The sequence below is a fragment of the Podarcis erhardii genome (genome assembly GCF_964252035.2).
Source record: "Podarcis erhardii genome assembly, chromosome: 8".
Taxonomy (NCBI): Eukaryota; Metazoa; Chordata; class Lepidosauria; order Squamata; family Lacertidae; genus Podarcis; species Podarcis erhardii.
The window spans coordinates 17,916,506-17,944,106 of NC_138499.1; the positions used below are offsets into that span (position 1 = coordinate 17,916,506).

Consider the following 27,601-nt stretch of genomic DNA (forward strand, 5'->3'; position numbering starts at 1 on the left):
CAGCATAAGAAGAAGTGCCGTCTTTTCTCCAGCTAAATAGCTAAAAGGCGTTTATATTATATGCATTTTAAAATGTTTACATTGCATGCTCTTCATGCATCTGAATCTTTCCGTATGGTGCAGTTCTGTAATGAACAGGGATCACGTGGCTCCTTTGTGGCACAGCTGTCAAAGGGGTGGGGGAGCATATCTTTATTTGCCTAATGTAGTATGAGAGAATCACCCAGAAAAGTAGTAATTTACTTTGCAGTTGGGGAAATTAAAATCTGTTCTTCCATTACAGAGTGTTTGCTGAAAATTTATAGTCTTTCGGTAAGGGATCAAAATCCAAAGAGGTACATTGCAGAATCCCAGCCTCCCGTTATGAGTGTAGTTATTAAGGAGAAAACTGGAGTAGGCTGGTGGGTGGATTCCAGTGTGTATAGAGTGTTTCTGAAGGATTAATTTCTGAAATATGGATAGCATGCACATTTTCACAGTCTCAGCACAAGAAGTAAAGCAATGATGACATTGTAGTTATGAAGCCAGCTTCTCCTTCTCACTTTCCATTCACACTTTCTTCCTCCCCTTTGGCTTTCTAAACAGGCTATAATCCTATTGTGAGTATTTTCCCATTGATGAGAATAGGATTTTCTGATTAATAGACATTGGAGGATTGCAATTTAGATGTCAAGGAGCAGCAAGGGCTGTTCCAGTGTCACAAGGCAGCTGTGGCAGACTCATGGGAAGGGCCGGACAATTTGGTACGAAACTCTAAGAGTTTATTAACAGAAGCCTGAAGAAGCCATGTTCCTTTCCTTCCATGATATGTGATTATCAGATCATAAGAACACTTGAGGCTTAACTATGAAGCAATGCGTTCTTAGAGATGTCATGATTTCGGGACATCAGAAAAGTTCTTTGTCCTTTCCTTCTGTGCTTTTGCTGTATTGTGACTTTCTTGAGGGAACTCTACATTAAGAAAACCTAGTCCTTGAACACACCTTGTGTAGCATTCTCTGTGGACTAAAATTAGTTTTAGCTTCTTTCTCTTAACTTGCATTGGGCTGGAGATAGCTTCTGCCAGAGTCTCTTTTACTAGGGATTTGACTTGAGCCACCTGACCTTTGTGACATGTGTATATCAAAGGGTAAATGTAGACATCAATTCAGCAGCCAATGAGCAAAACATACTTTTTATGCCCTTTCAAAACAGCCCTTTTCGGGCCTACCCTTCAGCACAGTGTAGTCTAGCAAAAGGACCGAACCTAGTTGACAAGAGTGCAGTTTGATGCTGGCCACACTTTATAGAGAGGCACAAAAGGAAACTAAAGGCTAGTGTTGAGATAACTTGGGTTGGTGTTTTGGCGAAATATTTTATTTCCATTACTTTGGGGGTTAATAAAGCTCCTAGTGCAGCTGGCTACTCCTCATGTAACCATCTTGGCGATGCGCCTTGCTGATTGCCTTCAATCTCCTGTGCTTTCATCCATGCTCTGCTTCTCGGTGCTTCCTGGTAAATCCAGTCCATGAGACACTAGGAGTGACGTCTCTTCACACATCTACTTCTCATGCTTTGTTTCCTGGTCACCTTGCACTGCATAGATAAGCTCTGGAATTCATTCCTGCAAGAAGCAGTGATGGCTGCCAACCTGGATGGCTTTGAATGAGCAATAGACAAATTCATTGGGGGGGGGGGGATAAGGCTATGTTTTGCCTCTGCTGTCACAGGAAGTATGCCTTAATGCCAGTTGATGGGACTCGCAAGGGGTCCTGCAGGTCCTGTTTTCAGTCTTCCCATGGGCATTTAGTTGGCTACTGCAAGAGCAGGATGCTGGCCCAGATGGACACTGAACCAGCAGGCTCTTTTATGATATTATGCTACTAAGTTTCTTATATTCTTCTAGCGTGATCTAACACTGCTACAGGGTGGCATACATGATTCTCCCCTCATTCCTTTTTATCCTCATTAATAACCCTGCAGGCTCAGAGACAGACTGCACCCACCCAATGAGTTTCATGGCCAAGTGGGTATTTGAAGCCTGGTTTTCCAGGTTCCAGTCCATCACTCTTAACTATTCCTTCCTTTGCCCCCTGCTATTTCCCCCCTCTCTTGAACAGATGCACTTAAGGCAGCACCAACTTATTCAATAAAAATGTTATTCCATGCAAGTGTTATCTCAGACACCTGCCTAGGCTTGCCTAGTAAGTGGTAACTGTAATTTGGGGATGAAAGAACAACATGAATTTTGTGTGTGCGTGTTTCACAGTGATTTGTAATACAGTATGCACAGATTAATATTCTTAACCATTATTTTGGTTTTTTCCTCTTTTTGTATCCTTCCTAGGAAACAAAAAACACGCAATGGTTAATGAACGTTCTCCTTTTCATCTTTCATAGGTGACTTTAGGTGGGACCTTTATTGGCATTGGACGCAAAACTCCAGATTGCCAGGGGAACACCAAGTATTTCCGCTGCAAGTTCTGCAATTTCACCTACATGGGCAATTCATCGACAGAGCTGGAGCAACACTTCTTGCAGACCCACCCAAACAAGATAAAATCCACCGTTCCTGCCTCTGAATCCAGCAAAGCCTCAGACAGGAACTCGAGCAAATCCAGTCCTACTGTTCGATCATGTGAGGCTGCAGATTTGGGGAAGTGGCAGGACAAGATCACCATAAAAGCAGGAGATGACACTCCAGTTGGTTACTCAGTTCCCATCAAACCTCTCGAATCCTCAAGACAAAACGGTACGGATGCCTCCAGTTACTACTGGTGCAAATTCTGCAGCTTTAGTTGTGAATCATCCAGCTCGCTGAAACTGTTAGAACATTACAGCAAGCACCATGGGGGGAGCCAGGCAGGGGGCCCTCACCCAGATCGGAATGACAAGCTCTCAAGGGGGTCGGTCATTAATCATAATGACTTAGCCAAAAATTCAGATGGAGAGTTAGCAACAAAGACTGAGAAGGGCTCTAGCGTGGCCAAAAAGAAAGACTTTTCCAGCTCAGGAGTGGAGGACAACATGGTGACAAGCTACAATTGTCAGTTTTGTGATTTTAGATACTCTAAGAGCCATGGCCCAGATGTAATAGTGGTGGGGCCTCTTCTTCGTCATTATCAGCAGCTACACAACATTCACAAGTGTACCATTAAGCACTGTCAGTTTTGTCCCCGAGGCCTCTGTAGTCCAGAAAAGCACCTTGGAGAAATTACTTATCCTTTTGCTTGCAGGAAAAGTAATTGTTCCCACTGTGCTCTCTTGCTCTTGCACTTGTCCCCTGGGATGCCAGGAGGCTCCAGAGTCAAGCACCAGTGTCACCAGTGCTCTTTCTCCACCCCCGATGTAGACGTTCTCCTGCTTCACTATGAAACCACACATGAAGCCCAGGCGACTGAAGTCAAGCAAGAAGCTAATGCCCCGCAAGGGTTGGATGGGCTGCTGAGTGTCAGAGAAAGCAAAGACCACACGTGCACCAAATGTGACTTTGTCACTCAGGTAGAAGAGGAGATTTCTCGACACTACAGGTAAAATAAAAATAAAAAATGATTGCGTGTGCTATCTAGCCTTAAGGTATAAATGTGGGAGCTCAAGGTTTAAATATGGGACTTTACCTACACATAGGACCCGTTCAGATGCTTATCCAGCTTTTGATCCCTTCAGACAATTGCGAGCATTCATGCCCTTCCATGTGGAAATAAGGTAACAACTGATGTGAGGTCTCTATTTGTGTAATTTCTCTCTCCTCCCTTTCTGGTGAGAAGACGCAAGGAGCTGCAAGCTGCACTGTAGGTTAGTTCTCAAGAGCTACTGCCCTCAAATATGATGGCGAAGGGCAAGGGTAGCCATTGTGGTGCCCTCTAGTGATTGTTGGGTTGCAGCTCCCATCAGCCTCAGCCACTGTGGCCAATGGTCAGCAATGATGGGAGTTGTAATCCAACAGCATCTAGAGCAGGGGTCAGCAAACTTTTTCAGCAGGGGCTGGTTCACTGTCCCTCAGGCCTTGTGGGGGACCAGACTACATTTTGAAAAGAAAAATGAAAGAATTCCTATGCCCCACAAATAACCCAGAGGTGCATTTTAAATGAAAGGACACATTCTACTCATGTAAAAACAGGTCCACAGGCTGGATTTAGAAGGCGATTGGGCCGGCTCCGGCTCCCAGGCCTTAGTTTGCCTACTCATGATCTAGAGAGCACTACATTGACTGCCTTTGATGTAGCGCAATTTTCATATCAAAAAAAGGACAACTTGTAGAATACTCTAGTTAACCCATAGGTCTATGAAAGTGAAGGAAGCAACTGTTTTCCTAAAACGTAAGAGCCTCATGAAAGAAGAAAAACTTCAGAAAGAAATGGAATAGCCCCTGTATTCCCCAGATCTGCTAATCCTGATTACCTAAAGCACTGCTTCATCCAGGATAGATCTGGCCAGGCTTTAGGATCAGCTTCAGAGGCCTTGTCTTAAGTGCCTTCATCTCAAGCCATTTTGTGAGTAAGCCTGAGAGACAAGATTTGCCCTCCAGCAACATCTGGAGAGCGGCACATTGTCTACCCCTGTGCTACAGAAAACGAAACTTGGGCATCTCGAGAACACGCTGAATAGGCTTCATGAAAGGAAAAAGGAGGGATCTACACTATAATAGAACCATTCAGTTGAGATAAAAGAGGAAAGTACCTGGACATTGCTCAACTGTCAGCTGTATTGACTAGATCTGAGGAGCCCATAAATTAATGGCGCCTGTTGCTCATATGTAACTAACAGCTGTAGCCCACACAAGTTACAGGCTCCAGCATGTATTTCCCCCTTTCGATGCAAGCGGGCCGTAGGGGTGCTGTTAGGATTAATTGGTTAACAATTGTAAACAGCTTTGAAGATGAAAAGTTGTTTCTGTGTCTTAGGTGGTATTATAATTTATTTTTATTAGTGCAGCTCTGGGCCATATTGGAAAACTTGACTACACAGCACTTTGACCACACTTTGAACGGCCTTTCTTAAGTCTTAAGATCTTTCAGGTGACTGAGAATACTCTTCTGCAGAGAAAGCTTTAGCCGATGTTTTTGTCTGCTTAAATTAAGATGTCCCTTCCCAGGAAAAGATAATAGTTTTTTATTCCCCAAAGTGGATTTTTATATTTAGACCTTTTGATTATTGGCCTAGTTTTCAAAAGAACCGAGTGTCATATAGTTCCCGTTGACGTCAATGGTACATAATACTGTTGGGGAAAAAATCACACCACTTATTTAGGTGACTAAATATGCTTTTGGGAACCTAAAATTAGGCTCTTGAGCTTCAAAAAATCTTGGCTAGAATTCTACAAACCTTCTGGCACAACAACCCAGCATTTATTCTGTATATATATTTACGTATACTTTACCCCCAAAAACCCATATGATCTCTTTTTTTAGATGGTTGCTCTGTAAAATATACCATATATGATCAAAGCTTTCATTGTTCTTTCTATTCCTTTTTACTATATTTTTTATTATTTTTTAAAAAAAGTTTATACCAGATTCTGCAAAATATAATATTTCTCTATATGCAAGTTTGTCAGCTTTAAAACTTTGGTTTTAAGATAAAGCTTTAAAAATGTTAAACTGGGTGAAATGAATTATAATCAGTTCACAATTTCATTTTTAATCGTTAATTTGAATAGTATGTCTGTGACACCAGGTTATACCAACACTGTGTGGATAAAGTCCTGCTTGTGGAACAAGATTTTCATTTCCTCTCTTTCCTTAAATCCCCTCCTATCTGCTTCAGCCCCACCCACTCTTCCAATCTGATTTTGAGGGTTTATGAGAGGGTTGGTAGGGACAGGAGAGGAAGGGGAGCTTCTTTTCACACACACAAAAATCTGTTGCATGAGCAGAGCACTGAATACAGCCCAGGGCATCTGGGATTGTTAAACATTTGTCCAAGTGAGCCTTCTGAAAATGGTTTGTTTTAATCATCAAGGTGCAGGCTGCATTCATATGGAATGCTAAGCCATTGTTTAGCCTTATCGTGGCTTGCTTGAACGTCCAAACCCACTCTGAGCAACCAACCATGGTTTAGTTTATTACAACAAACCATGGTTTATTGTTGGCTTACAAATCTGGTGTGTTTTAATAAACATTTGCCATTACATCTGAACCCAGCATTCTGGCTTAATCCTGGATAGTTTTGATGCCTTACTCAAAACAGTTTGCCAAACTATAGCAGCACAAAGCAAGAACAGTTAGAAAATGAAACTGCTGTCCTGAGTAGGCAATTCTCTATGGACCTTTTCAGAAGTAGCACTTGTTCTTACTACAACTTGGCAACAACCTTCTTTCTCTTCCTAACTACTCCCTCTCAAGCAACCTGCCTAGTTTTGCCACTTCATAATAATAATAATAATAATAGGAAGAAGAAGAAGAAGAAGAAGAAGAACTGGGTTCCATCTGCATTGTTGCTAACCATGTTTAATGGGAACAGTAACCGGGCCTGGAATCAGTGTTTAAAACAAGGAATTACAAAACCTGATTACCAGGGAATTTTATTCATGTTAACCATGGTTTTCAGCAACGCAAACATAAAAAGCTGCATGTGGTTAAAGCAAGCTTATGGAGGCAGGGAATTTGCGCAGGAGAGTGGTAGGGAAGGGGATGGAGTACCTGAGTCAACAAAATGCTCTGATCACCTAAACGTCACAAAATCAGGAATTTGATAACTGAACCTGGGACTTGCATCATGTAACAATATCTTGGTGCAAGTCATATTTTGAGTAAGTTCAATCATAACAGAAAGAAAGTAATGAAGGCAGACACAATTTTATCAATGCTAAATCACATATTGAGAAAGTAGTTCTCCTGTATTGCTTAACTTGATGTAGATTGTTGACAAAAATCCCAGATGTGGTTCTGATTAAAATATGGTTTAAATCCTATTTATGCTTTCATCTTTAATATTTAGAAAATTTAAAAGAGGAGAGTAAAATTTACATAAATGTCCTGCTGCCTTTATCAATTTAGTGGTGTGTGTGTAAAAACACACACCCTGCTTTGTTTCATTCTTCCATATTTCTTCAATTAAATTCATCAAACTTTTGCATTTTACCAAATCTCTTTTCTCTCTCCCCACTCAATCAGTAAGGGCCTAGGTATATGACATACCATTTGTTAAATTAATAATTTTATGAATTATATAAACAAATTCCAGGTTTTTGTTGGGGTGATCTGAATTGGCATCCTAATGTGGAGGTTAGGGTTAGCCCTTGGACACCCACTTTGGTCCTGATGTAGGTTCCATGGCTATTTTCAACAGGAAAGAAATGCCTATTGGTGTGTATTGCTGATTTTGTGAATAGCATTTTTTGCCCTAATTTCTATTAAATTTGGAGTGTTAATGTTGAACCAGAGACTGATGTCAATGTACTCTTAGCTGTAACAAATTATTTGCAGGTTCAGGTTCTGGTGTTTGCAGTTTAGGTGTTTGATTTGAATCAAAATATTTAGGCCACCTTCCAATTTTTATAAGGCTTTCATACATTAAATGAAACCTGTGAAATCTGGTATAATCCATATTGCAAATCTTAACTGATTTGAAAAATGCTTAATCGTCATTGTGCTCTTCACAGAATCCTAGGACCTGTAATGTTGCAGATCTCTGCAAATGGATAATGCTAGCCTCTCACACAATTCATTTGTTTGGAATTATTATAATTTATACTACTTTAATATGTAGACAAAATCTTACACCAGAAGAAAATGAAGAAGTGTGCATGCACACGAAAGCTCATACCAAGAACTAACTTAGTTGGTCTTTAAGGTGCTACTGGAAGGAATTTTTTTATTTTGTTTTGACCAGAAGAAATTGCACTGTCTAATTGGTGTATGAATAGCCACCTTTTTTCATAAATGTCCTAATTTTGCCCTAAGATCAGGTCTAGAGAAAGCGGTAATTTGATGCACACTTTTTGGGTTAGATGAAGCAAGACACAAACCAGGAGCTCAACAGACACAGCACCAACTTCCTACTTCCTGTATCATTAGGCACCCTCTTTACAGTAGCAAACTGGCAGTTTAGGACAATTGAGCTTTTTTTTGGGGGGGGGGGGGCAAACCCTATAGTTCAAACCACTATACAGCTTTTCTAAACCAAGGGTAGCCACTGGGTGGTAGTCAAACATGGATTTGATATAGCAGTTTAGATATAGACTACAGCCCCAGATTTTTTTAAGATAATGGGAGTCGTAGTCCCAAACACCTGGACTCTACTACATTAGCTACTTTGGTCCTTGATTACAACATTCCAAATATTGAAATCTTGTGGTCCCAGAGAGCCAATCCAGTGTCTTTGCCTGCTACTAAGTTACAGAGAGTGCTGAGGAAATTATTGCTATGGAAAGCTTTCAGTGCATTTCTTCCCGACTCTTCCTTATTGCCTGTCTGCCTATTTCCTTACTTCCAGACCTGCCTTCTAGTAGGTTTCCTGCCTTTGCTGTGCACTTAAAACCCAGGAACTATGACACTATCTGAGCTTCCTTTCCAGGATGTGAACTGCATCTTGGCATGCCTCATCTACTTTCAGTTTGCACTATCTAAAAACTCCCTAGTATATTATAATATACAGGAGGAAAAGGATCAGCTCTTGTTAAAAGGATGGGTATGCTTGTGAGCCAAATGCAGTTCTTAATGAAGACAGTAGGAGCCTAGCCACTGGCTTTAGTTGGACTAGATTTCCCCATTCATTTTTCCAGCAACTAGTGTTGCTATGGCAATAACACATTTCTTGCAAGTGTTTGGTCCTGTATAACATAGTCCAGGGCTCATTTACTCTACTCTCCCAGTCCACTCAATTTGGCCGGGTTTGCTTTATGTGTGGCAATTTTTCCTACACAAAAACATGGTGCTTGGGGGTGGGTGGGATTTATGTATGGGAGAAAGCACATATGTACACACATTCATATGTATTTTGCCATTTTAAGTATGCAGTTTGGGAAAGCTGTTGAAACTGCGCTGTATTTGTGGCAAAATTGTATGCATTGTGAATTTATGTGCTTGTTTAGTAACAATATTTCCTTATCCAGATACGATCCTTGCATAGGAACAGTGTTCTATGGCGTACACATCTTTTAGTATTGTTGAACTCCAATACATAAGATGTGTTTCTACATGTGCATTTTTGTAATAAGGATTTGGTTACAGACTTGTGCATATTTTGGTACATGACGGAGCCTTTTTTGCGGGGGGGGGGGGAGTAAATCCATTTTATTACAAATCCTCTCACTCCGGGGTCCTGATCCTGACTGGGAAGTCTGTGTGCTACTGTAATGCTAATAAAACAGTATCATGTTAGCTCATAAAACGTGTTCTGTTACTATGGCATACACAGGAAATTGGCAACATATTGTTCCAATGTGGGAACATATGTTTTACATAGTTCAGTAATACAGTACTTTGCATGGTCTGCTTGAATGAAAATAGGCATGTGTGTTATTCTAAGGTATATAAGACACTTATATTGCCTGTACTGGAGATTGCATATTAGGTAATTCCCCTGCTTTCCTAGTTGAAGTTTTATGATTGATCCAAGTTTCTCTCAACCCCTGCCCCTGCCCCACATTTCACAGCACCGTGTAATACTCTACCACATAATCTGGTCTCTTGCTTTTAAAAAGACGAGTCTCTTAAATAAAAACCTTGATAATTTCCATAAAAGAAAACATATTATTTGTTTCTTGCAAAAAGCAATTGCATTTGAATTAATCAGTTTTAGTTCCAATGGCTCCCTGTGCTCTGATTTGTTTTTAATGAACTATATATTGTTGAAGGAAGCAAAGTTATCAAATACAATTGGACAATTTAAGTGAAACTCCATGCAGCATATTACCTGTATATCACAGGTTCACAATCTGTTTGCCATTTTATCATTAAATCCAAACCCTGTAGTTGCAAAATAAATTGAATCACAATAAAGACAATGATTTTGAAGTATTACAGTCAAACCTCGGTTGCCGAATGTAATCGGTTCTGGAATACCGTTTGACTTCCGAAACGTTTGATAACCGAGGTGTGGCTTCTTGCAGTCAAGCGGAAGCCGCGTTGGACGTTCAGGTTCTGAAAAACGTTCAAAAACTGGAGCATTTTCATCTGGGTTTTTGGCGTTTGGTACGATAACAGAGGCATTCGGGAGCTGAGGTTTGACTGTATTCCTGTGGAAAAAAAATCCAACAAAAATAAACATTGGTTTCCAGTTTTCATGATATGCATCCAGTTTTTTTTTTTAAGTAATTTTTTATTAATTTTCCAATTTTTAACACTAAACAGCAACACCATACAAACATCAACAAATACAAACACACACAAAAAATATCATTTCTTAACCTCATTTTCATACGCCTCGTTTCTCGGACTTCCCCATACCTCACCCTTTTTGCATCCTTGTTTTACAGTTTTTCAACAACCCTTTTTGCCAATTAAATTTTAAATTTAAACTCATTGTCATTCTCAATTTCACCTTAAATCATCAAACAGTTTTAGCTGCAATTATGCGTCTTCCTTCCCCTTGACATTTTATCACTCCTCTATTTTACAACAGTTCTTAAGATATACTTTAAACTTCTTCCAATCTTCCTCCACTGTCTCTTTCTCTTGGTCGCGGATTCTGCCGGTCATTTCTGCCAGTCCCATAAAGTCAATCACTTTCGCCTGCCATTCTTCCAGTGTGGGTAATTCTTGTGTCTTCCAATACTTTGCTAGAAGGATCCTTGCTGCTGTAGTGGCGTACATAAAGAAAATCTTATCCCTCTTTGGAACCAATTGGCCGACCATGCCCAGGAGAAATGCCTCCGGTTTCTTTTGAAAGGTACATTTAAGTACCTTCTTAATTTCATTATAAATCATTTCCCAGAAGGCCTTAATCCTTGGGCAGGTCCACCAAAGGTGAAAGAAGGTACCTTCGGCTTCATTACATTTCCAACATTTATTATTGGGCAGATGGTAAATCTTCGCGAGCTTGACTGGGGTCATGTACCACCTATAAATCATTTTCATAATATTTTCTTTTAAGGCATTACATGCCGTAAATTTGATACCGGTGGTCCATAACTGTTCCCAGTCCGCAAACATAATGTCATGACCTATGTCCTGTGCCCATTTAATCATAGCTGACTTAACAGTTTCGTCTATTGTATTCCACTTCAGCAATAGGTTATACATTCTTGATAAATTCTTAGTATTGGGTTCTAACAATTCTGTCTCTAGTTTCGATTTCTCCACCTGGAAACCAATTTTCCTGTCTTGTTTAAAAGTCTCCATTATTTGATAATAATGGAGCCAATCTCGTACTTTAGACTTTATTTTCTCATAGCTCTGTAATTTAAATTTACCACTTTCTTGTTCTAAAATTTCAAAATATTTTGGCCATTTAGATTCCATGTTAGGTTTCTTCACCTCCTTGGCTTCCATAGGTGATAGCCACCTAGGAGTTTTATTTTCCAGCAAATCCTTATATCGAATCCAAACATTATATGATGCTTTTCTAACAATATGGTTTTTAAAACCCTTGTGAACTTTAACCTTGTCATACCATATATATGCATGCCAACCAAACCTATTGTCAAATCCTTCCAAATCCAACGTGTCTGCATTCTCAAGAAGTAGCCAATCTTTCAACCAGCAGAAAGCTGCTGATTCATAGTACAATCTTAAGTCCAGTTTTTGCCTATGCACACATATGGTAATAAAACAAGGGAGTTTCCATAATTTTGCACAATTCCCATGAGTTCTAACAGCCATTTGTTAAAAAATAGAACTATTTTTGGTTTCCAAAGCTCACTATTTCCATTGCTGATGTGAACACCTTTTTTATAGCTGCTCCGATAAGACTTCAAACACATTTAATTAAACCAGCAAATAACCACAAAAGCCCATAACAGGTGTCAGGGGCAGAACAGGTAACTTGACAACCTAAGAAATGTCTGCTGGATCAATCCAGAGACTCATCTAGTCCTGCACTGCTCTCACACTGGCCAACCACATGCCCATGGGAAGCCTGAGGGCAGCAGCATTTCCACCATTTGTGATTCCCAGGAAATGGTATTTGGAATCATACTGTCTCAGACAGTGAAGGTAGAATATGGTGCACATGTTCTCTGTGACAGTGGAGGTAGAGCACACCCGTAGCAATTAATTTAGTACCAGTCTAAAACTGAACATAGAGCATGGAGATAGGAGTGTCTGTATCGCTGGGAGTGAGTGGGAAATGAGTTGCAGGGGACATTGGAATGCTAGGTTTATAAATCAGGGGTCAGCAAACTTTTTCAGCAGGTGGCCAGTCCACTGTCCCTCAGACCTTGGGGGGGGGGGTCGGACTATATTTTGAAGGGGTGTGTGTGAAATGAATGAATTCCGATGCTCCACAAATAACCCAGAGATGCATTTTAAATAAAAGCACACATTCTGCTCATGTAAAAGCACCAGGCAGGCCTCACAAATAACCTAGAGATGCATTTTATATAAAACAGCACATTCTACTCGTGTAAAAACATGCTGATTCCCAGACCGTCCGCGGACCGGATTTGGAAGGCGATTGGGCTGGATCCGGCCCCCGGGCCTTAGTTTGTCTACCCATGAATTAGACCCTGCAAGCTTCTGCCAGATGTGGCTTCTGCTGTCACTGCATTGCTTTCTGATGTCTCTCTCAATTAGTATGTTCTGACCACAAATTATTACAAATCTATACCACTAAATGTTGAGATATTAGGTTCTTCATATGCTGTGTTTTTAACTCTTCATCTAAAAAAAACACCTTGGTATTGAGATTTCAGGAAGTGGCAGAGATGGACTGAAATAATAGAATCTCTAGAGGGGTAGCTATGCTAGCATGTGGCTACGACAGTTTTGTGGCACCTTAAAGACTATAAACAAAACTTCTGTCTTAAACCAGGGTAGCTTATATGGTACCCTCTGTATGTTTTTGGTTCCCAGCTTCCCATGATTCCTGACCATTGGCCATGCAAATTGAGGCTGATGGAGATTGTAGACTAGCAATATTTTGAGGGGGCGATGTTGACTACCTCTGGTCTAAGCTTTTGTACTTTAGTACGTTAAAGCTTTTTTCCAAAATAAATGTAGGCTAGTCCTTAAGATGCCACAAGACTAACACAGTGAGTAGCAGAGACTAATTTGGTTCTCCTCAATTTGTAGCAGTTTTAAATTAAGTGTCATTTTTTTTTAATTCTACGGTACGTTCTGAATACAGATTTTCTTTTCAAAGCTTGTATTACCTGTTGTAATTTTCCCTGTTTATCAATAGAAATTTAATTCACACTTTATTATTGTTGTTGTTGTTGTTAGTAGTAGTAGTATTATTTTCAAGACTTTAGCCTTGGCCCTCACCTTGCTGGATCCTATCCCAGTGCATTTGTGTACAGTGTAAATATCTGTAAGGAGTGGCACTTCGTACATGAAGACTTGCATGAGAATTGGAACCCTGGTCATTCATGCTTCCAAATCACTTGGATTGTAATTCATACATGCAGCTATACACTTGAAGGCCACTCACTACAGATGTTTGCAGTGTATGGGGAGACATCTGGAAAGCAACATGTGACATTGAGGACAGGGCCCCCTTTCTCGCTCTTGCATTTTGTCAGTATGGGACCAATAGTGCCTGAATAGGATTAGGGAAGGAGATAGAAAGGAGAAAAAGAGTGAAGAACAGACCTAGAACAGAATAATGGTAGATATATAATGAGAGATATAATGAAGATAAATAATGAAGAGTAGATACGATTTTGCATATTGGGTTTAAAGGTGGAACCTAGTGCTGGAATGGTTAAAAGCTACTGGAACAGGAAATATTTGTTTCTATGCATTTTTGGCGTCTTTGGGAAAATAAATGGATGTAGGCTATGCAATATTAATTTTGCTTTCATTTCTCTCTTATCAGGAGAGTCCATAACTGTTACAAATGCCGTCAGTGCAGCTTTACAGCTGTTGATACTCAAACCCTTCTGGAGCACTTCAACACTGTGCACTGCCAAGAGGTGGACATCACCACAGCCAATGGGGAAGATAGCCATGGGGTGGCTGCTGCTCTCAAGGAAGAGCCCAAAATTGACCTAAAGGTCTATAGCCTGATCAGTGCAGACCCCAAACTGGGAGAGCCCGTCTCTGAAAGTATAGTGAAGAGGGAAAAGCTGGACGAGAAGGAAGTACTGAAGGAGAAATGTTGGCCTGATGGGTCCAGTGACGATCATCGTGGTGCACCTTGGAGAGGAGTGGACATTTTGAGGGGGAGCCCTTCCTTTACCCAAACAAGCTTGGGCCTTCTGACCACAGTGTCTGTGGGCCAAGAGCAGCCAAAGCCCTTAAGGGATAGTCCAAACGTAGAAGCTGCCCATCTTGCACGGCCTGTTTATGGCTTGCCTGTCGAGACCAAGGGGTTCCTGCAAGGGGTGCCCCAAGGAAGCGGAGAGAAAGCTGGACCACTCCCTCAGCCATATCCTGGATCTGGTGATAACAAGGCGAAGGATGAATCTCAGTCCCTCCTACGGGTAGGAAATTCTATTTTTATTTTTGTCTGTGCATGTTTATGGTGCATTTATTCCGAGCTGATTCTCAGCAATCAAGCACACATTACTGATGTTGGCACTTGAAGCAATTCAGACTTACATGAGTAGATTGTAAAGGAATCATTTTAAGTGCATTTGTACAAAGCTATACATGCTAGTTGCAGTAGTAAGTGATCTTTGTTTGCCTTTGCCATTAAATTTGGTTGTACTGCGATAATCATTCCTGCTGATTTTGCAAGATGATGTTACATTTGGAAAAGAAAAGCACAGAACCCCAGAAGGCTGCACATCTGTTGCAGTAAAGCATCTAATCACCTTCTAAATTTTAAGGTGGTTTGACAGTACACAGTTAAGCAAACTGTCACTGGATCAAATAGCTGAAAATGTGAAACCTGAATCAAATAATAATAAAAAGTAGGTCTGGGATTTTATTTTATTTTATTAAAAGTACAACACATGGTGTAATTAAATATAACATTTGGCGCTTGTTTGGTTGTGTTGGGAACTAGGAATTGAGGAGGTGAAACTTTTGTACTCTGTACTGCATAAGCATCTTGGTTGAATCCTCAGAAACAAACCCATACCTATTACAGGCCTACCCTTAAAAATATATATATCAGAAGCTGTGGGCTCCTATAAATTTAATGTCCTTCCTGCCAGTGTTATATTGGATGAAGGGCAGTGGCTCAGGGTGCCAGGGAACCTTATGCTTTCATAAGATTTCAGTCCAATCCCCTACATCTCCATGTGAAGCTGGGGAAACCCCCTTCTGAAACCCCGGAGAGCCATCGCCAGTCGATGTAGACAACACTGAACTATATAGATTAATAGCCCAAGTCTGAATAAGGCAACTTCCTATGTTTCTAAGAACTCATAAACAGTCACATAGCCAGGCTTAATATTACCCATTTTTGGATCTAATGAAGCCCTTATTTCATGGTATGCTCACTACAGCAATGACCCATAAGCTGAAAGGTCCTGGGCCTTTTTTAAAAAAAGTTCCATGTACCACAGTTTTTTAACAGGTTAACTTTAGATGACGCAGATATTCTTTTCCCCATTGCCACCATCAACTGTTTTTTGCTGTAGCGTTGCCAGGAAGTCGGCATTATAGATCTGGCTCAAAATGATCCCACCTTGGAGATACCAAGAACTGATTGCATAATGAATGAGTCCAGTAAACATTATTCAGTGTGATTTGGCACTGAAAGGGTAGTTCGGTTTGCTCCAATGAAGTATGGAGTGGGTCTAATCTTTGCTTACCTGTTGGGCTTGCTCTATGTGTATGGGATGCTCACATCACAAAGTCCAACCTCAACATATTTCATTTTGGTTTATTTGGGAAACATACCGAGGGAGAGCTTTGTTCAGAGAAAAAGAAGCATTTGAGAAAGCTAACTGAGAATAGCTGACCTATTTTCTCTCGAAAGAAAAACAAAACAAAAATAAGAGTTCTATTGTTAGAGCAGCTAGCCTTCCAATCTAAAATAAAAATATTCAGAATAAACTGAGCTATGCCAATTATGCAGTATGTTTTATTAATTCTTACCACTCACCAGGGCCGGCCCACCCATGAGGCAAAGTGAGGCAAGCTCAGGGGGCATGATCTACAGGGGCAGAGATACCAGTGTATTCTCCCCTTGTTCATGATGTACTGTATTTTTCGCTCTATAAGATGCACCAGACCATAACATGCACCTAGTTTTTGGAGGAGGAAAACAAGAAAAAAAATATTCTGAATCCCAGAAGCCAGAACAGCAAGAGGGATTGCTGCGCAGCGAAAGTAGCGATCCCTCTTGCTGTTCTGGCTTCTGGGATACCTGCGCAGCCTTCATTCGCTCCATAAGACACACACATGTTTCCCCTTACTTTTTGGGAGGGAAAAAGTGAGTCTTATAGAGCAAAAAATATGGTACGTCTTCTTCACTAACCCCTTCTTCCCTGCAGGGGAGGGGGGTGCCATTCTGTGGTTCACCTCAGGTATTGGGACAGCCCTGCTACTCACTGATATTGCAATATTGTGGAGAGGGTTGTAGCATTCTTGCATATTTTGATATGGATTGGAATGGTATGAAATATTATATTTTGCCAGTGAGCAAGGAGGAAAGGGGATTTTTTTGCCTTAGGTGTCAAAATAACTTGACCAGCCAATGGCAGTTCTGCGTCAGGCTGCAAAAAGTATTGTGCTGGCCTTGGGAAGAAGCAGGAGGTCTTGAAATAAAATATATTCAGCTAGCAAACCTCTTCAGTTTTACATATAAATTCAGTACAAGTACGAATGAAAGGAACGAGAACATTGCATGTTGAGGAGCAAAACCTTTTCCTTCCAGAAAAGCCTGCTGTTCGCTATTCCGGGGTGTGGGCAAACCTTTGGGGAGTTTCAAATAAACAAATCTATCTTTTTGCATGTTGTTTGCTTGTTTGTTTAAAGTATCTAAATGAAGTTGGTAACCATGTAATTAGTGGTGTGGGGGATAAGAGACATAGCTTTTTGTTTTACCTTTAGATATCAAAGATTTCTAAAGATGGGCAAAGCAGAAACACATGAACATTTTAGCAGGTGCTATAAATGCACCAAAGAAAGTCAAAAAGCAGATCAGTGTCAAAATAGGAACCAGATCCTTGATTTTTTGCCTTCTCTGCAGAGCAGTGCATCTCTCGGCTATGGGGTTGTCTAGCATTTAAGTGAGCATTTGTATTAAACCACAGAGCCTAGGACTTGCCGATCAGAAGGTCGGCGGTTCGAATCCCAACGATGGAGTGAGCTCCCGTTGCTTGGTCCCTGCTCCTGCCAACCTAGCAGTTTGAAAGCATGTCAAAGTGCAAGTAGATAAATAGGTACCACTCCGGCGGGAAGCTAAACGGCGTTTCCATGCGCTGCTCTGCTTCGCCAGAAGCGGCTTAGTCATGCTGGCCACATGACCCAGAAGCTGTACGCCGGCTCCCTCGGCCAATAAAGCGAGATGAGCGCCGCAACCCCAGGGTCGGCCACGACTGGACCGAATGGTCAGGGGTCCCTTTACCTTTATGTGCAGATACACCAGTGTGTAATTGACTTGTGGCATTTTCACTGCTAGAGCTGAGGCTAATGTTTTGAAGGGATGGACACATTGGAACAGCATTCATCTTTAGTTAGGAAATTCAGCAGACAGGGACTTATTCTTCTTCCTTTCCAGCCATAGGAAAACCCCATAGCTAGATGCAGGTAGGTAGATAAATATACACAATTTATTCATGTTACTATTCATCAGCATACACAGACATGAATTCTGCTATTACTTTGGGTAAATGAATTCTTCATGCAGCAGGCTTGTGCGTGTGTTTTTGTGTGGTGATCAACATCTACAGCCAATTTTTAAAATGCTGGTTTGTACAAAGTTGTGTCCAACCATAAGGTTCAGAAACATGTTTCTGCTTCATATCTTAGACTACAAAAATGAGGCAGGGGGATTACGGGCTTTTTTTTGGTATGGCATAACACCTGGTGGGGGGTGGGGGATGGCATTAGTTACCTTAATTGACTTTAACATGCAAATATGTTCTTATTTCAACTGAAACCATGGTTTCAAATCCTGCTTTGTGACCAATCCTTAACTAAGGCGCTGGTATTGAAAAATAATAGCTTACCATGTCAAAGGAGAGCAGGAGAGCAATGTATGGTTAGGCATGATCAGTGCTTTTTTCTTTAAAAATGTTTAGGGGTACTCTCATTTTGATCCCAGAAAATCAACATTTTATAGTTCAGATTGGGAAAAATAAATACAGTAAATGGACAAAAGTACAAAGATTCTCAAAATGTTTAGGGGTATGTGTACCCCTGTGTCCCTCCATTAAAAAAGCACCAGGCACCAGTGTGGAGATTTTTCAAGATTTTCAACTGTGTAGAAAGTGAACATATACCAGAAAGTTGTTATAGAATATTGGGTAGAATTAATTCATTTTAGTTAGTATTTTTCCCACTGTTTCCCTGGGATGTTTTTACATTTTAGAAAACCAAGCACAAAAATATCTTCCAGCGCACTACAATGTCGATATTTGTATCCCTTTCTTCTTTAGCCTGGCTGCAATTTATCTTTTAAAGGTTTGTTGATACAGGATGAGTCTATTGATATGCAAAAATGTTCTTTTGAGTGGTAGAGGAAGCTTTGGCTGCTGTTTTAGTAGTGACTGAGTGAAGCAACCTTGTTTACTGCTTTGAGAACTCTTTTTTCTGGGCAAGCATGCTAAATTGATTTCAAATAAAGCAAGTTGCCTGGTTAATTATATTTAGTATTTTATATAATGCCTTTTCTCAGTGCTCAAAGCATTTTAACGTATAGGGGCATATCCAACTGAGTTGTACTCAGAGTAGACCAGTTGAAATCAATGGACTCGTTGATTTCAGTGGGTCTACTCTGAGTTTGGCCAACATTGTGTAGCACATAAATCATCTCAGTTATACAAAGAAGCTGTAAGGTAGGTTGGCATTATTATTCCTATATTGCATATATGGGAAGAAGGGTTGAGGCTGAGAAATAGTTGCCTGCATCAGGTAATGATTGTATTGGGGACTCCTTAGCTCATTTTATTTAACCAGTACATTATGCAAATGCGTACCTTGCAAGTCCTTGGTAATCTCTGGGTCTAGGGTAGCTGTTTTCCTGCACAGTAGTGACATAGGTAGCTGTAGGTTGCCTGAGGGGGAGGCAGTGGGCAGACGCAAGCCCCATGCTGTCATTTCAGGCAGTGCGAAACCTGCAGACGCCTCTGCTGCACACAGAAGTACTGGAGGAAACTATGGAATTGCAAACTTGTCTCCTTGCCATTCAGCGGGGGGGGGGGGGGGGGGGAGTATTTGAAGAAAAGGATGTCCTCAGCCATATCAAAAACATCACTTATTTTGATGTATTTTTGAATGTGACATGAAATAATGACCTGTAGGAAATCACTGGCACAAGAAAAAGGAAATCTATAGAGTTCTAACTTGCCGTATTCAATCTGATTTTTTTGGGGGGGGGGCGGGGAGACCAAGTTGCAGTTTAAGGATAATTTATCATTCGCTATCTTCTTGCCCTGTGCAATACCTTTCTCCAGTCTTGCTTCACATCCTCCCTGGATGTTTTTTGCCAGGATGGAATGTGTCCTTGAACTCTTGCTTCCCTGGATTGAGGATAGAAAGAAATATGTGTTAGAAACTAGGCTAATGTACAAAGTTAAAATTTATATTCATTTCTATGTCCACTTTTGGCTCGGGTCCCTCCCTCATACCTTTCTGTTGCCCAGAAAGGGTATATGTGTCCTTTAGGCTAAAAAAAGGTTCCCTGCCTTTGGCTTGTATAAAGGAATATGGATACAGCAAACAGAAAATACATCTCCTTTAACGTCCCATTGATTGTAAATGGCAAAATTTTAAGAAAGCAGTTCACGCTTCGAAATCAGTAGGAAAGAGACTTCACTCCTATGCACACTTAGCTAGGAGTACACCCAATGAACACTTCAAAGTTATTTCTGACTTTCCATTGGAAACCAATAGAATTAAGAAGTATTTTAACGAATGCCCTAATTTTGTGCATATTATTTCTGCGCTAGCTTTTGGTTTCTCTGAAAGATCTCGCACAATGTAAGCCAGGCCTCAGCATCCTCAAAATCATAGCTTGTTGAAAGGCGGAACATCTGAAATAGTTTCCCTTTAGCTGCATTTCATTTTCCCCTCATTTCCTTTGACTCTGTTAGGGATCTTTCAGGAAGTATTTATAGTCAAGGCTATTCCTTGCCATACAGGTTCTCTAATTAACTGAAGGAAACTCAGCGGGTGCTGTGTCTTACGAATGCACATAGCTATGTTGGGTCAAAGCACTGCCGAACTCCTCTGGCTTTGTTAGAAGCACCTGTTTCCACAATTCAGTGTTTGGGGATGTGGAGAACTTAACTTCTAAGTATAAACTGCATCCTGGGGGGGGGGGGGGGACACAACCACCCTAAAATAATCGCCGAACCAGGAAAGTGTTAAAGAAACTGATTGGAAACATTTGGTGTCAAATGCTAGATGGATGACCCCCCAATTTAAAAAGGAAAGGGGGCAACCATGCTGTTGAATTGCCAAAACTTGAAAATCCTGTTATGTTTTAAACTAGTTTAGGCAGAACTTCAGAACTACTGGGTTGAATTTGCGTGCAAGTGGATATATTCTTTGTGACTGAGTAATCAAAGTTCAGCAGAAAGCAACGTTTAAAATGTTAAGCCAGCCCATCTTAAGTGGATGTATCTGCATTGTGTGGATCCAGCTCATACATTATCGGGTAGGGAGGTAACCTTGCCCTCTGGATATTTACTCAGCCACAGCTAGGTATGTTTCAGGAAGAAATGCCTAGAAATGTATTGGGTGGTAAAATCATTATTCAGGTGTGGTGATATAATAATATAGTGCCTGGATGTTACATCAAAAACCTTGAGGAAAAAGTGAATCAGTTTGCAGAACAAAGAGTGTGAGCGGTACTGTATACCAAAGTTGCTGAGGGGTTGGGAACAAATAAGATTCTGCTGAGAACATCAGTTTGAATGCTTATTCAAAATTAGCTAGATAAATTGAGTTGTTGCAGAGCCAGTCAGAAAAGTCTTTAACCACGCCCTGTTCGATAAGAAAGCCTAGTGATGTGGGCAGTGTATCAGGTTCGTAACTGTGCCTCATATGCGTTATGCTGCAATATCACAGCATTTTGTTACCTTTCCTGAACCTGCTTCTATTGAAATACATGTAAGAAACCAGTACTGGTTTAGAAAATCATTACCCTTGTGTATTCCATTTCTGTTCTTTAGGCACTTTACACTTCAAAAGCAATGTGTTAGTTATGTCTTACTTTCACTCACCTTTTCTTGCATGTTGCCAGGAGAAGAGAAACAATCAACCCATTAACTTTTATTTAATCCAGCCTTTCCTAACCCGGCACCTTCCAGACATTTCAAACTAAAATTCCCATCATCCCTCACATTTGACCATGCTAGCTGGAACTGATGGGAGTTTTAGTCCAAAACATATGGAGGGCACCAGGTTGGGGAATGGTGGTTTAGCCTATACATTCCAGCCACTTTGTCCACATTCTGCTGTGGCCAAAATACCACCCTGAATATGTCAAATTTGATTGCATTATATTTTTATTTCTTCATATAAAATATTAAAACATGCTTTCTGGTGAAAGGGAACTTTTAGTTTAGAAGACACAAACTTTATGGAAATAGATTTTGATTAATGTGTTGTTTTCACGAGCCCACAAATTTCTCTTGTGTGAGAAAATGCCATTTTTATTAAAATAAAAATGGAGCAGTCATATGTTCAGATGTGAAGTTTGGTTACTTCAAACTAATTTTAGTTAGGTGGGGTGCAAATCTCTGCTGTTGCTGTTCCTGCAAATAGCATCTGATCACAGCTGTTTTGGAGCAAAAAAAATCCCAAACACCCAACAAACCCTATCATGACTCATTTGCGCTATATTTGCAGGGAGTGAGGAAACTATCACACAGAAAAGGAAATCAAAAATAACACTACATCTTTATATGCATGTGTGTTTGTGTGTGCATGTGTGTGGAGTTTATCATTTGTTTAAGAGCCTTGTGAGGGTTCATGTAGACCATGTGGTGCTTCCCCAACTTCTCACCCTATAAATTATTATAAAAAAATCGAATCTGACAAAGTGGTCTTTGGCTCATGGAAGCTTATGCCATAATAAACACCTCAGTTTTTAAGGTGCCACTGGACATTTACAGTGGAACCTCGGTTTTCAAGCATCTTCGAAACTGAATGATTCGGAACCCAAACAGCGAAAACCCGGAAGTAATTGCTTCCATTTTCGAACACGCCTCAGAAGTCGAGGCATGTTTCTCCATTTTTTCAATGGATTTTGCCAACCACCCATTGATCCTCGGTTTTCAAATGTTTTGGAAGTCGAACGGTCTTCCGGAACGAATTATGTTCGAAAACCGAGGTTCCATTGTACTTGTTTGTTTGTTTGTTTTACAGAAATCTAGTCTTTGTTCAGTTGAACGACCTCTGCATTTTTTTTACGGAGCAGCCTTGAAGTTACGTTGAATCTTTGAGCTTGCTCTAAAGTTGCAGCAAATCACATGCGAAACCCCTTCAGACTTAATCATAATAATAACAACAATAAAAAGGCATATTTGCTGCAGCTTGGGCACTTCAAAGCTATCACCTCTCCCGTCTGTACATGACTAAAAGGCTTTAAGGCAGATAGTACAAGGGGAAAAACAATGAAATCAAAGACAGTCTTAATATACAACTATTATAGGCTGCATAAGACATTTGAAGAATATCTCAAAATATTTATAGGTTCTTCTGATGCATGCACATTAGCAGCTGCCTTTCATGTTTGTGGTGTAAGGCTCTTGAAATACATCTTGGGGGGGGGGCGGGGGGAGAGGAGAAAGTTGTATTTCCTGTATGCTGTTTATGTGTGTTTACCGTGTGGTGTATCCATCTAGAGCAGGGTTTCCCAAACTTGGATCTCCAGCTGTTTTGGGACTACAACTCCCATAATCCTGAGCTAGCAGGACCAGTGGTCAGGGATGATGAGAATAGTAGTCCAAAAACAGCTGGAGACCAAAGTTTGGGAAACCCTTGAACAAGCAAACTTTTTTCAGCAGGGGGCCGGTCCACTGTCCCTCAGACCTTGTGGGGGGCCGGACTATATTTTGAAGGGGGAAAAAAATGAATGAATTTCTATGCCCCACAAATAACCCAGCGATGCATGTTTAACAAAAGCACACATTCTACTCATGTAAAAACACACAGATTCCTGGACCATCCACAGGCTGGATTTAGAAGGCGATTGGGCCGGATCTGGCCCCCAGGCCTTAGTTTGCCTACTCATGGTCTAGAGAGCCAGCATGGAACAGTGGTTAGAGTGTCAAGCTTATTTATTGGCAGACCAGGTTCAAATCGCTACTCAGCCATGAAGCTCACTGGGAGACCTTGGGCCAGTCATTGTCTCATAGCCTAACCTACCTTTCAGTGTTATTGTGAGGAAAAATTGGAAACAGTTACCTCAGAATTCCCCCATGCCAGTATTTGGGTATATCCTGGTAGCCGCTGACTCATGGCGAGATAGTGAACTTCCGACAACTCATCTCGCTGTAATGTGTTATTTGACGCAGCGCTTCTAATGTACTCAGTTCAAGTACTTAGATTTAAGCCAATTTAATCTATTTGGAATTCAATTGCACTAAAACGTCTGAAACTAAGAATTTCAATTTCATAGGGATGTAGATTGAGCCGTGAAGTCTTTCATGTCACATGGTCCACTGGCATACAAATTAGCATAGATCCCTCCAACCCTTCATTAAAAAGGTTTTTACTTAACAAGCAAACACACACACACACACACACAACATTGTATACGTCACACTTTACATCTGGAGCTTAATGTCAGCTAAAATGTTGCAGGCTTCTGATTCTTTTAAGTGACTTGGCACTTGCTTGGGGTGTGTGTGTGCATGTGTGCACATTTGTTTATTAGCTGCAAAGAACCAAAATGGAAGGGGGGGGGAGTATTCTTAATTAAAATTCTAAACTCCATTCCTCCCTTTTTTTCATCAGGCACTGATCAGAGATATTAGTCAAATGTTTTATAGACTAGATCGTAATGGTTTTAAAAGCAAAAGAGCATGTGTTGAGCCTACTGATTTTTCCATAATGGAAAACTATATTAGGCTTTGCAGAAGTTTTAAATTTGGGCTTATTTTGAAATCCTTTGATGCCTTCAAGGACTGAAAACTTCACCACCCCTTAATCAGTTTGGCTTTGCCTCCCAAAAGCTGCCTCAGATGGTGCAGAATTGGGGAGGGGGACCCCCAAAATGGCTGTGCATGACAACTTTCAGGCTAGGTGTTTATGCACAGGTATACATTTGTTTTTGTGACGGGTGTAGATTTGGAAACATAGCAGTTGCTATGCTCGGTTGTTGTTTTACATAAACATTCCTTTTAGCCTCAGAGATAAGGCAGGATACAAAGGCAGAGTCACACCGAGTATGCTTCATGCACATCTATGTTGCGTCAATGCTTCCTGGAGTGAACACACCCATCTAACACGCGTCTTTAAACACCTGTGTGCGTGCATTAGACTGGGAAGTTTAAACCCCAAAGCGTAAGGTATGAGGCTGGGACCTGTCTGGTGAGCTACCATGGACCGTGTTTTTTCAGACCAGACTTCCTCAACCTTGGCCCTCCAAATGTTTTTTTGGCCTACAACTCCCATGATCCCTAGCTAGCAGGACCAGTGGTCTGGGGTGATGGGAATTGTAGTCTCAAAACATCTGGAGGGCCGAGGTTGAAGAAGCCTGTTTCAGACTTTGGATTCCTCTTCAGGCAAAGAGGGACAGGAATAGTTTCACTCTTTGTGGAGAATGTTCCACAACTGAGGCACTGCCACCCGCCAAACCTCAGATGGCAGTGATGCCTGCAGGAGATATTCCATAGCAGACCTGAATATAGAAGTAGGTACATAGGGAGACAGGGGGTCCTAAAAGTTCCCGTATCCTAAAGGCTTTCTAAGTCAAAAACAGCACTTTTAATTGGGCCCCAAAATGGATTGTGAGCCAGTGCAGTTGGCAATAACACAAGTGCAATGTGAAGATAGCATCCAGTTCCAAGTGTTGCAGAATATATCTGTTAGATTACTAACTTCAGTTTTGAAATAGTCTTCAAATACATTCACACTTATAGCACATTAAAGTAATGTAAATGGAGGTTACCAGAGCCCAGGATAACGAAAGCCAGGCTATTTCTGCCCAGGTAAGTTTGCAGCTGGTATAATTGTAGACATTATGTATATGATGAACTATTCTATCCATGTGATAGAATGAAATATAAATAAAAGGCATAAGCTAGAGACAGCAACTCAGCATTACTTAGAATCTTTATTGGAATACATTGTACTTTAAAGTGCTTAAATTTTGAACAAATGGGAAAGAGCATTGAAAGACATTGAATCCGGACTCTTGACCACAAAAAATATTTTTCAGCTTTCCTCTGGCATCTAAGATATCATATGTGATTGCCCAAGCATAGATTCTCATGAATAAGGAATCTAATATAGTTTTTTGTGTGAAAAATTACACTTTTAATGAAGCTTTATTAAAGAGGAGAAACAAATTAAACCAACAGGTAGGACGCATCATCCACTCCATTCCATCAGTGGTAATTGTAAAAACATTGTTGTTTAGTTGTTTAGTCCGACTCTTCGTGACCCCATGGACCAGAGCACGCCAGGCACTCCTGTCTTCCACTGCCTCCCACAGTTTGGTCAAACTCATGCTGGTAGCTTCGAGAACACTGTCCAACCACCTCGTCCTCTGTTGTCCCCTTCTCCTTGTGCCCTCCATCTTTCCCAACATCAGGGTCTTTTCCAGGGAGTCTTCTCTTCTCATGAGGTGGCCAAAGTATTGGAGCCTCAGCTTCACGATCTGTCTTTCCAGTGAGCACTCAGGGCTGATTTCCTTCAGAATGGATCGGTTTGATCTGCTTGCAGTCCATGGGACTCTCAAGAGTCTCCTCCAGCACCATAATTCAAAAGCATCAATTTTGGCGACCAGCCTTCTTTATGGTCCATAAACAGTAGAAAAGAAAGTCAATTTATCCATAAACCTATGTAAAAACATAGGTTTATGGATAAACTGACTTTCTTTTCTTCTGTTTGTTTAAATGAAAGTGGGGATTCTGTTAACCAGAATGCATTGCAGGGGGTTGGATGAAGCTGAATTAAATGCCCAGTACAGTGGTACCTCGGGTTACAGATGCTTCAGGTTACAGACATTTCAGGTTACAGACTCCGCTAACCCATAAATAGTACCTCGGGTTAAGAACTTTGCTTCAGGATGAGAACAGAAATCGTGCAGTGGCGGCGCAGCAGCAGCAGCAGGAAGCCCCATTAGCTAAAGTGGTGCTTCAGGTTAAGAACAGTTTCAGGTTAAGAACGGACCTCCAGAACTAATTAAGTTCTTAACCCGAGGTACCACTGTATAATAATCTGCCCTTTTTCTTCTCTTGCAAAGTATTAAAGCGCGCACAGACGTTCCCAATTGTGCTTTTAAATGTATCCTTATCTACAAAAACGTTGTTGTTGTTGCTAAATGAAATAAATGTTACCCTTGCTCTGTTTTGCCGTTTGGACAGGTTTTTAAAATGTTTCTTCCTTGACACGCTGTTAAGCAAAGATTAGAGTGAATGCTTGCAATTGCTCTTTGCAAGCGAAGAGATCTAAACTTAAATGTTTCATGAAGAATGTGATGTGCTTCAGCTAGCATTAGAGCTGCGAGTGCTAATAGCTGTTCATGAATAGCCGTGCACATTTTTGCAACCTGAAGGGCTATAATTTATTAGATTGAAAACAAAGTGTGATCAATATAGCCTTTAATGCAATCAATAACGAGAACTGCCAAAAGGCATTTTACCATATTTCAGACTGAAAAAAGTGTTTTCTGTCATTTTTTTAAATTAAAAAAAAAACCAGCATTCCACTTTCAGTTTATCAGCAGATGGCAAGAAATGTTTCAACGGAGCCCATCTGCCTATCCATTCTTGATAGCGTACAAACTGAGAATTAGATTTCTTGGCCAGGTTGCAAGGGAAAATAAGGATACAACCCAGTCCCATTTGTACTAGTTCTGGCAATCATGTCCATTCAGGGGTTTTCTTCTCCTTCAAAGCAACAGGCTGTTTTGTAGGCTCCAGAATTGCTACATCACTCAGTGGCCTTTTCTGAGGTGTGTATGTGTTTCAACAGCCTTCGTGTTGTCACATGTTTCTTGTATGAGGCCCATCCTTGAATTTGTGGGACAAGAAAACCCAATACCCATACTTGGGTTTGTTGAGTGATTAGGCAGGGCATCTGTGTGAATGCTGCACACACAGAGTTTCTGTTAATGTGTATTAAAATATGCACAGCTTGGCACAGCTTCTGGGAACTTTTATACAGTTACAGAAGTATCAGAAACATGAAGTGTAATTCTAAACTCAGTTATTAAAGCACAAATAAGTCCTTTGAACTCAGTGTGCATTAATTCTGAGTCTGTATGTTTAGATCACACT

At 40.8% G+C, this 27,601-nt stretch overlaps 1 protein-coding gene across 7 annotated transcripts in view; it reads left to right on the forward strand.

Annotated features, from left to right (window-relative positions):
* Window positions 1-27,601, forward strand: part of TRPS1 (transcriptional repressor GATA binding 1) — a 236,691-nt gene that overhangs the window by 83,240 nt on the left and 125,850 nt on the right. For 6 of the 7 annotated variants that reach the window (XM_081873993.1, XM_081873991.1, XM_081873994.1 and 3 more), the window contains 2 exons: window positions 2,380-3,509; window positions 13,900-14,506. In XM_081873993.1, coding sequence (XP_081730119.1) covers window positions 2,380-3,509; window positions 13,900-14,506 — 1,737 coding nt within the window. The remainder of the gene's footprint in view (window positions 1-2,379; window positions 3,510-13,899; window positions 14,507-27,601) is intronic. The other variant, XM_081873997.1, reaches the window with a different exon arrangement.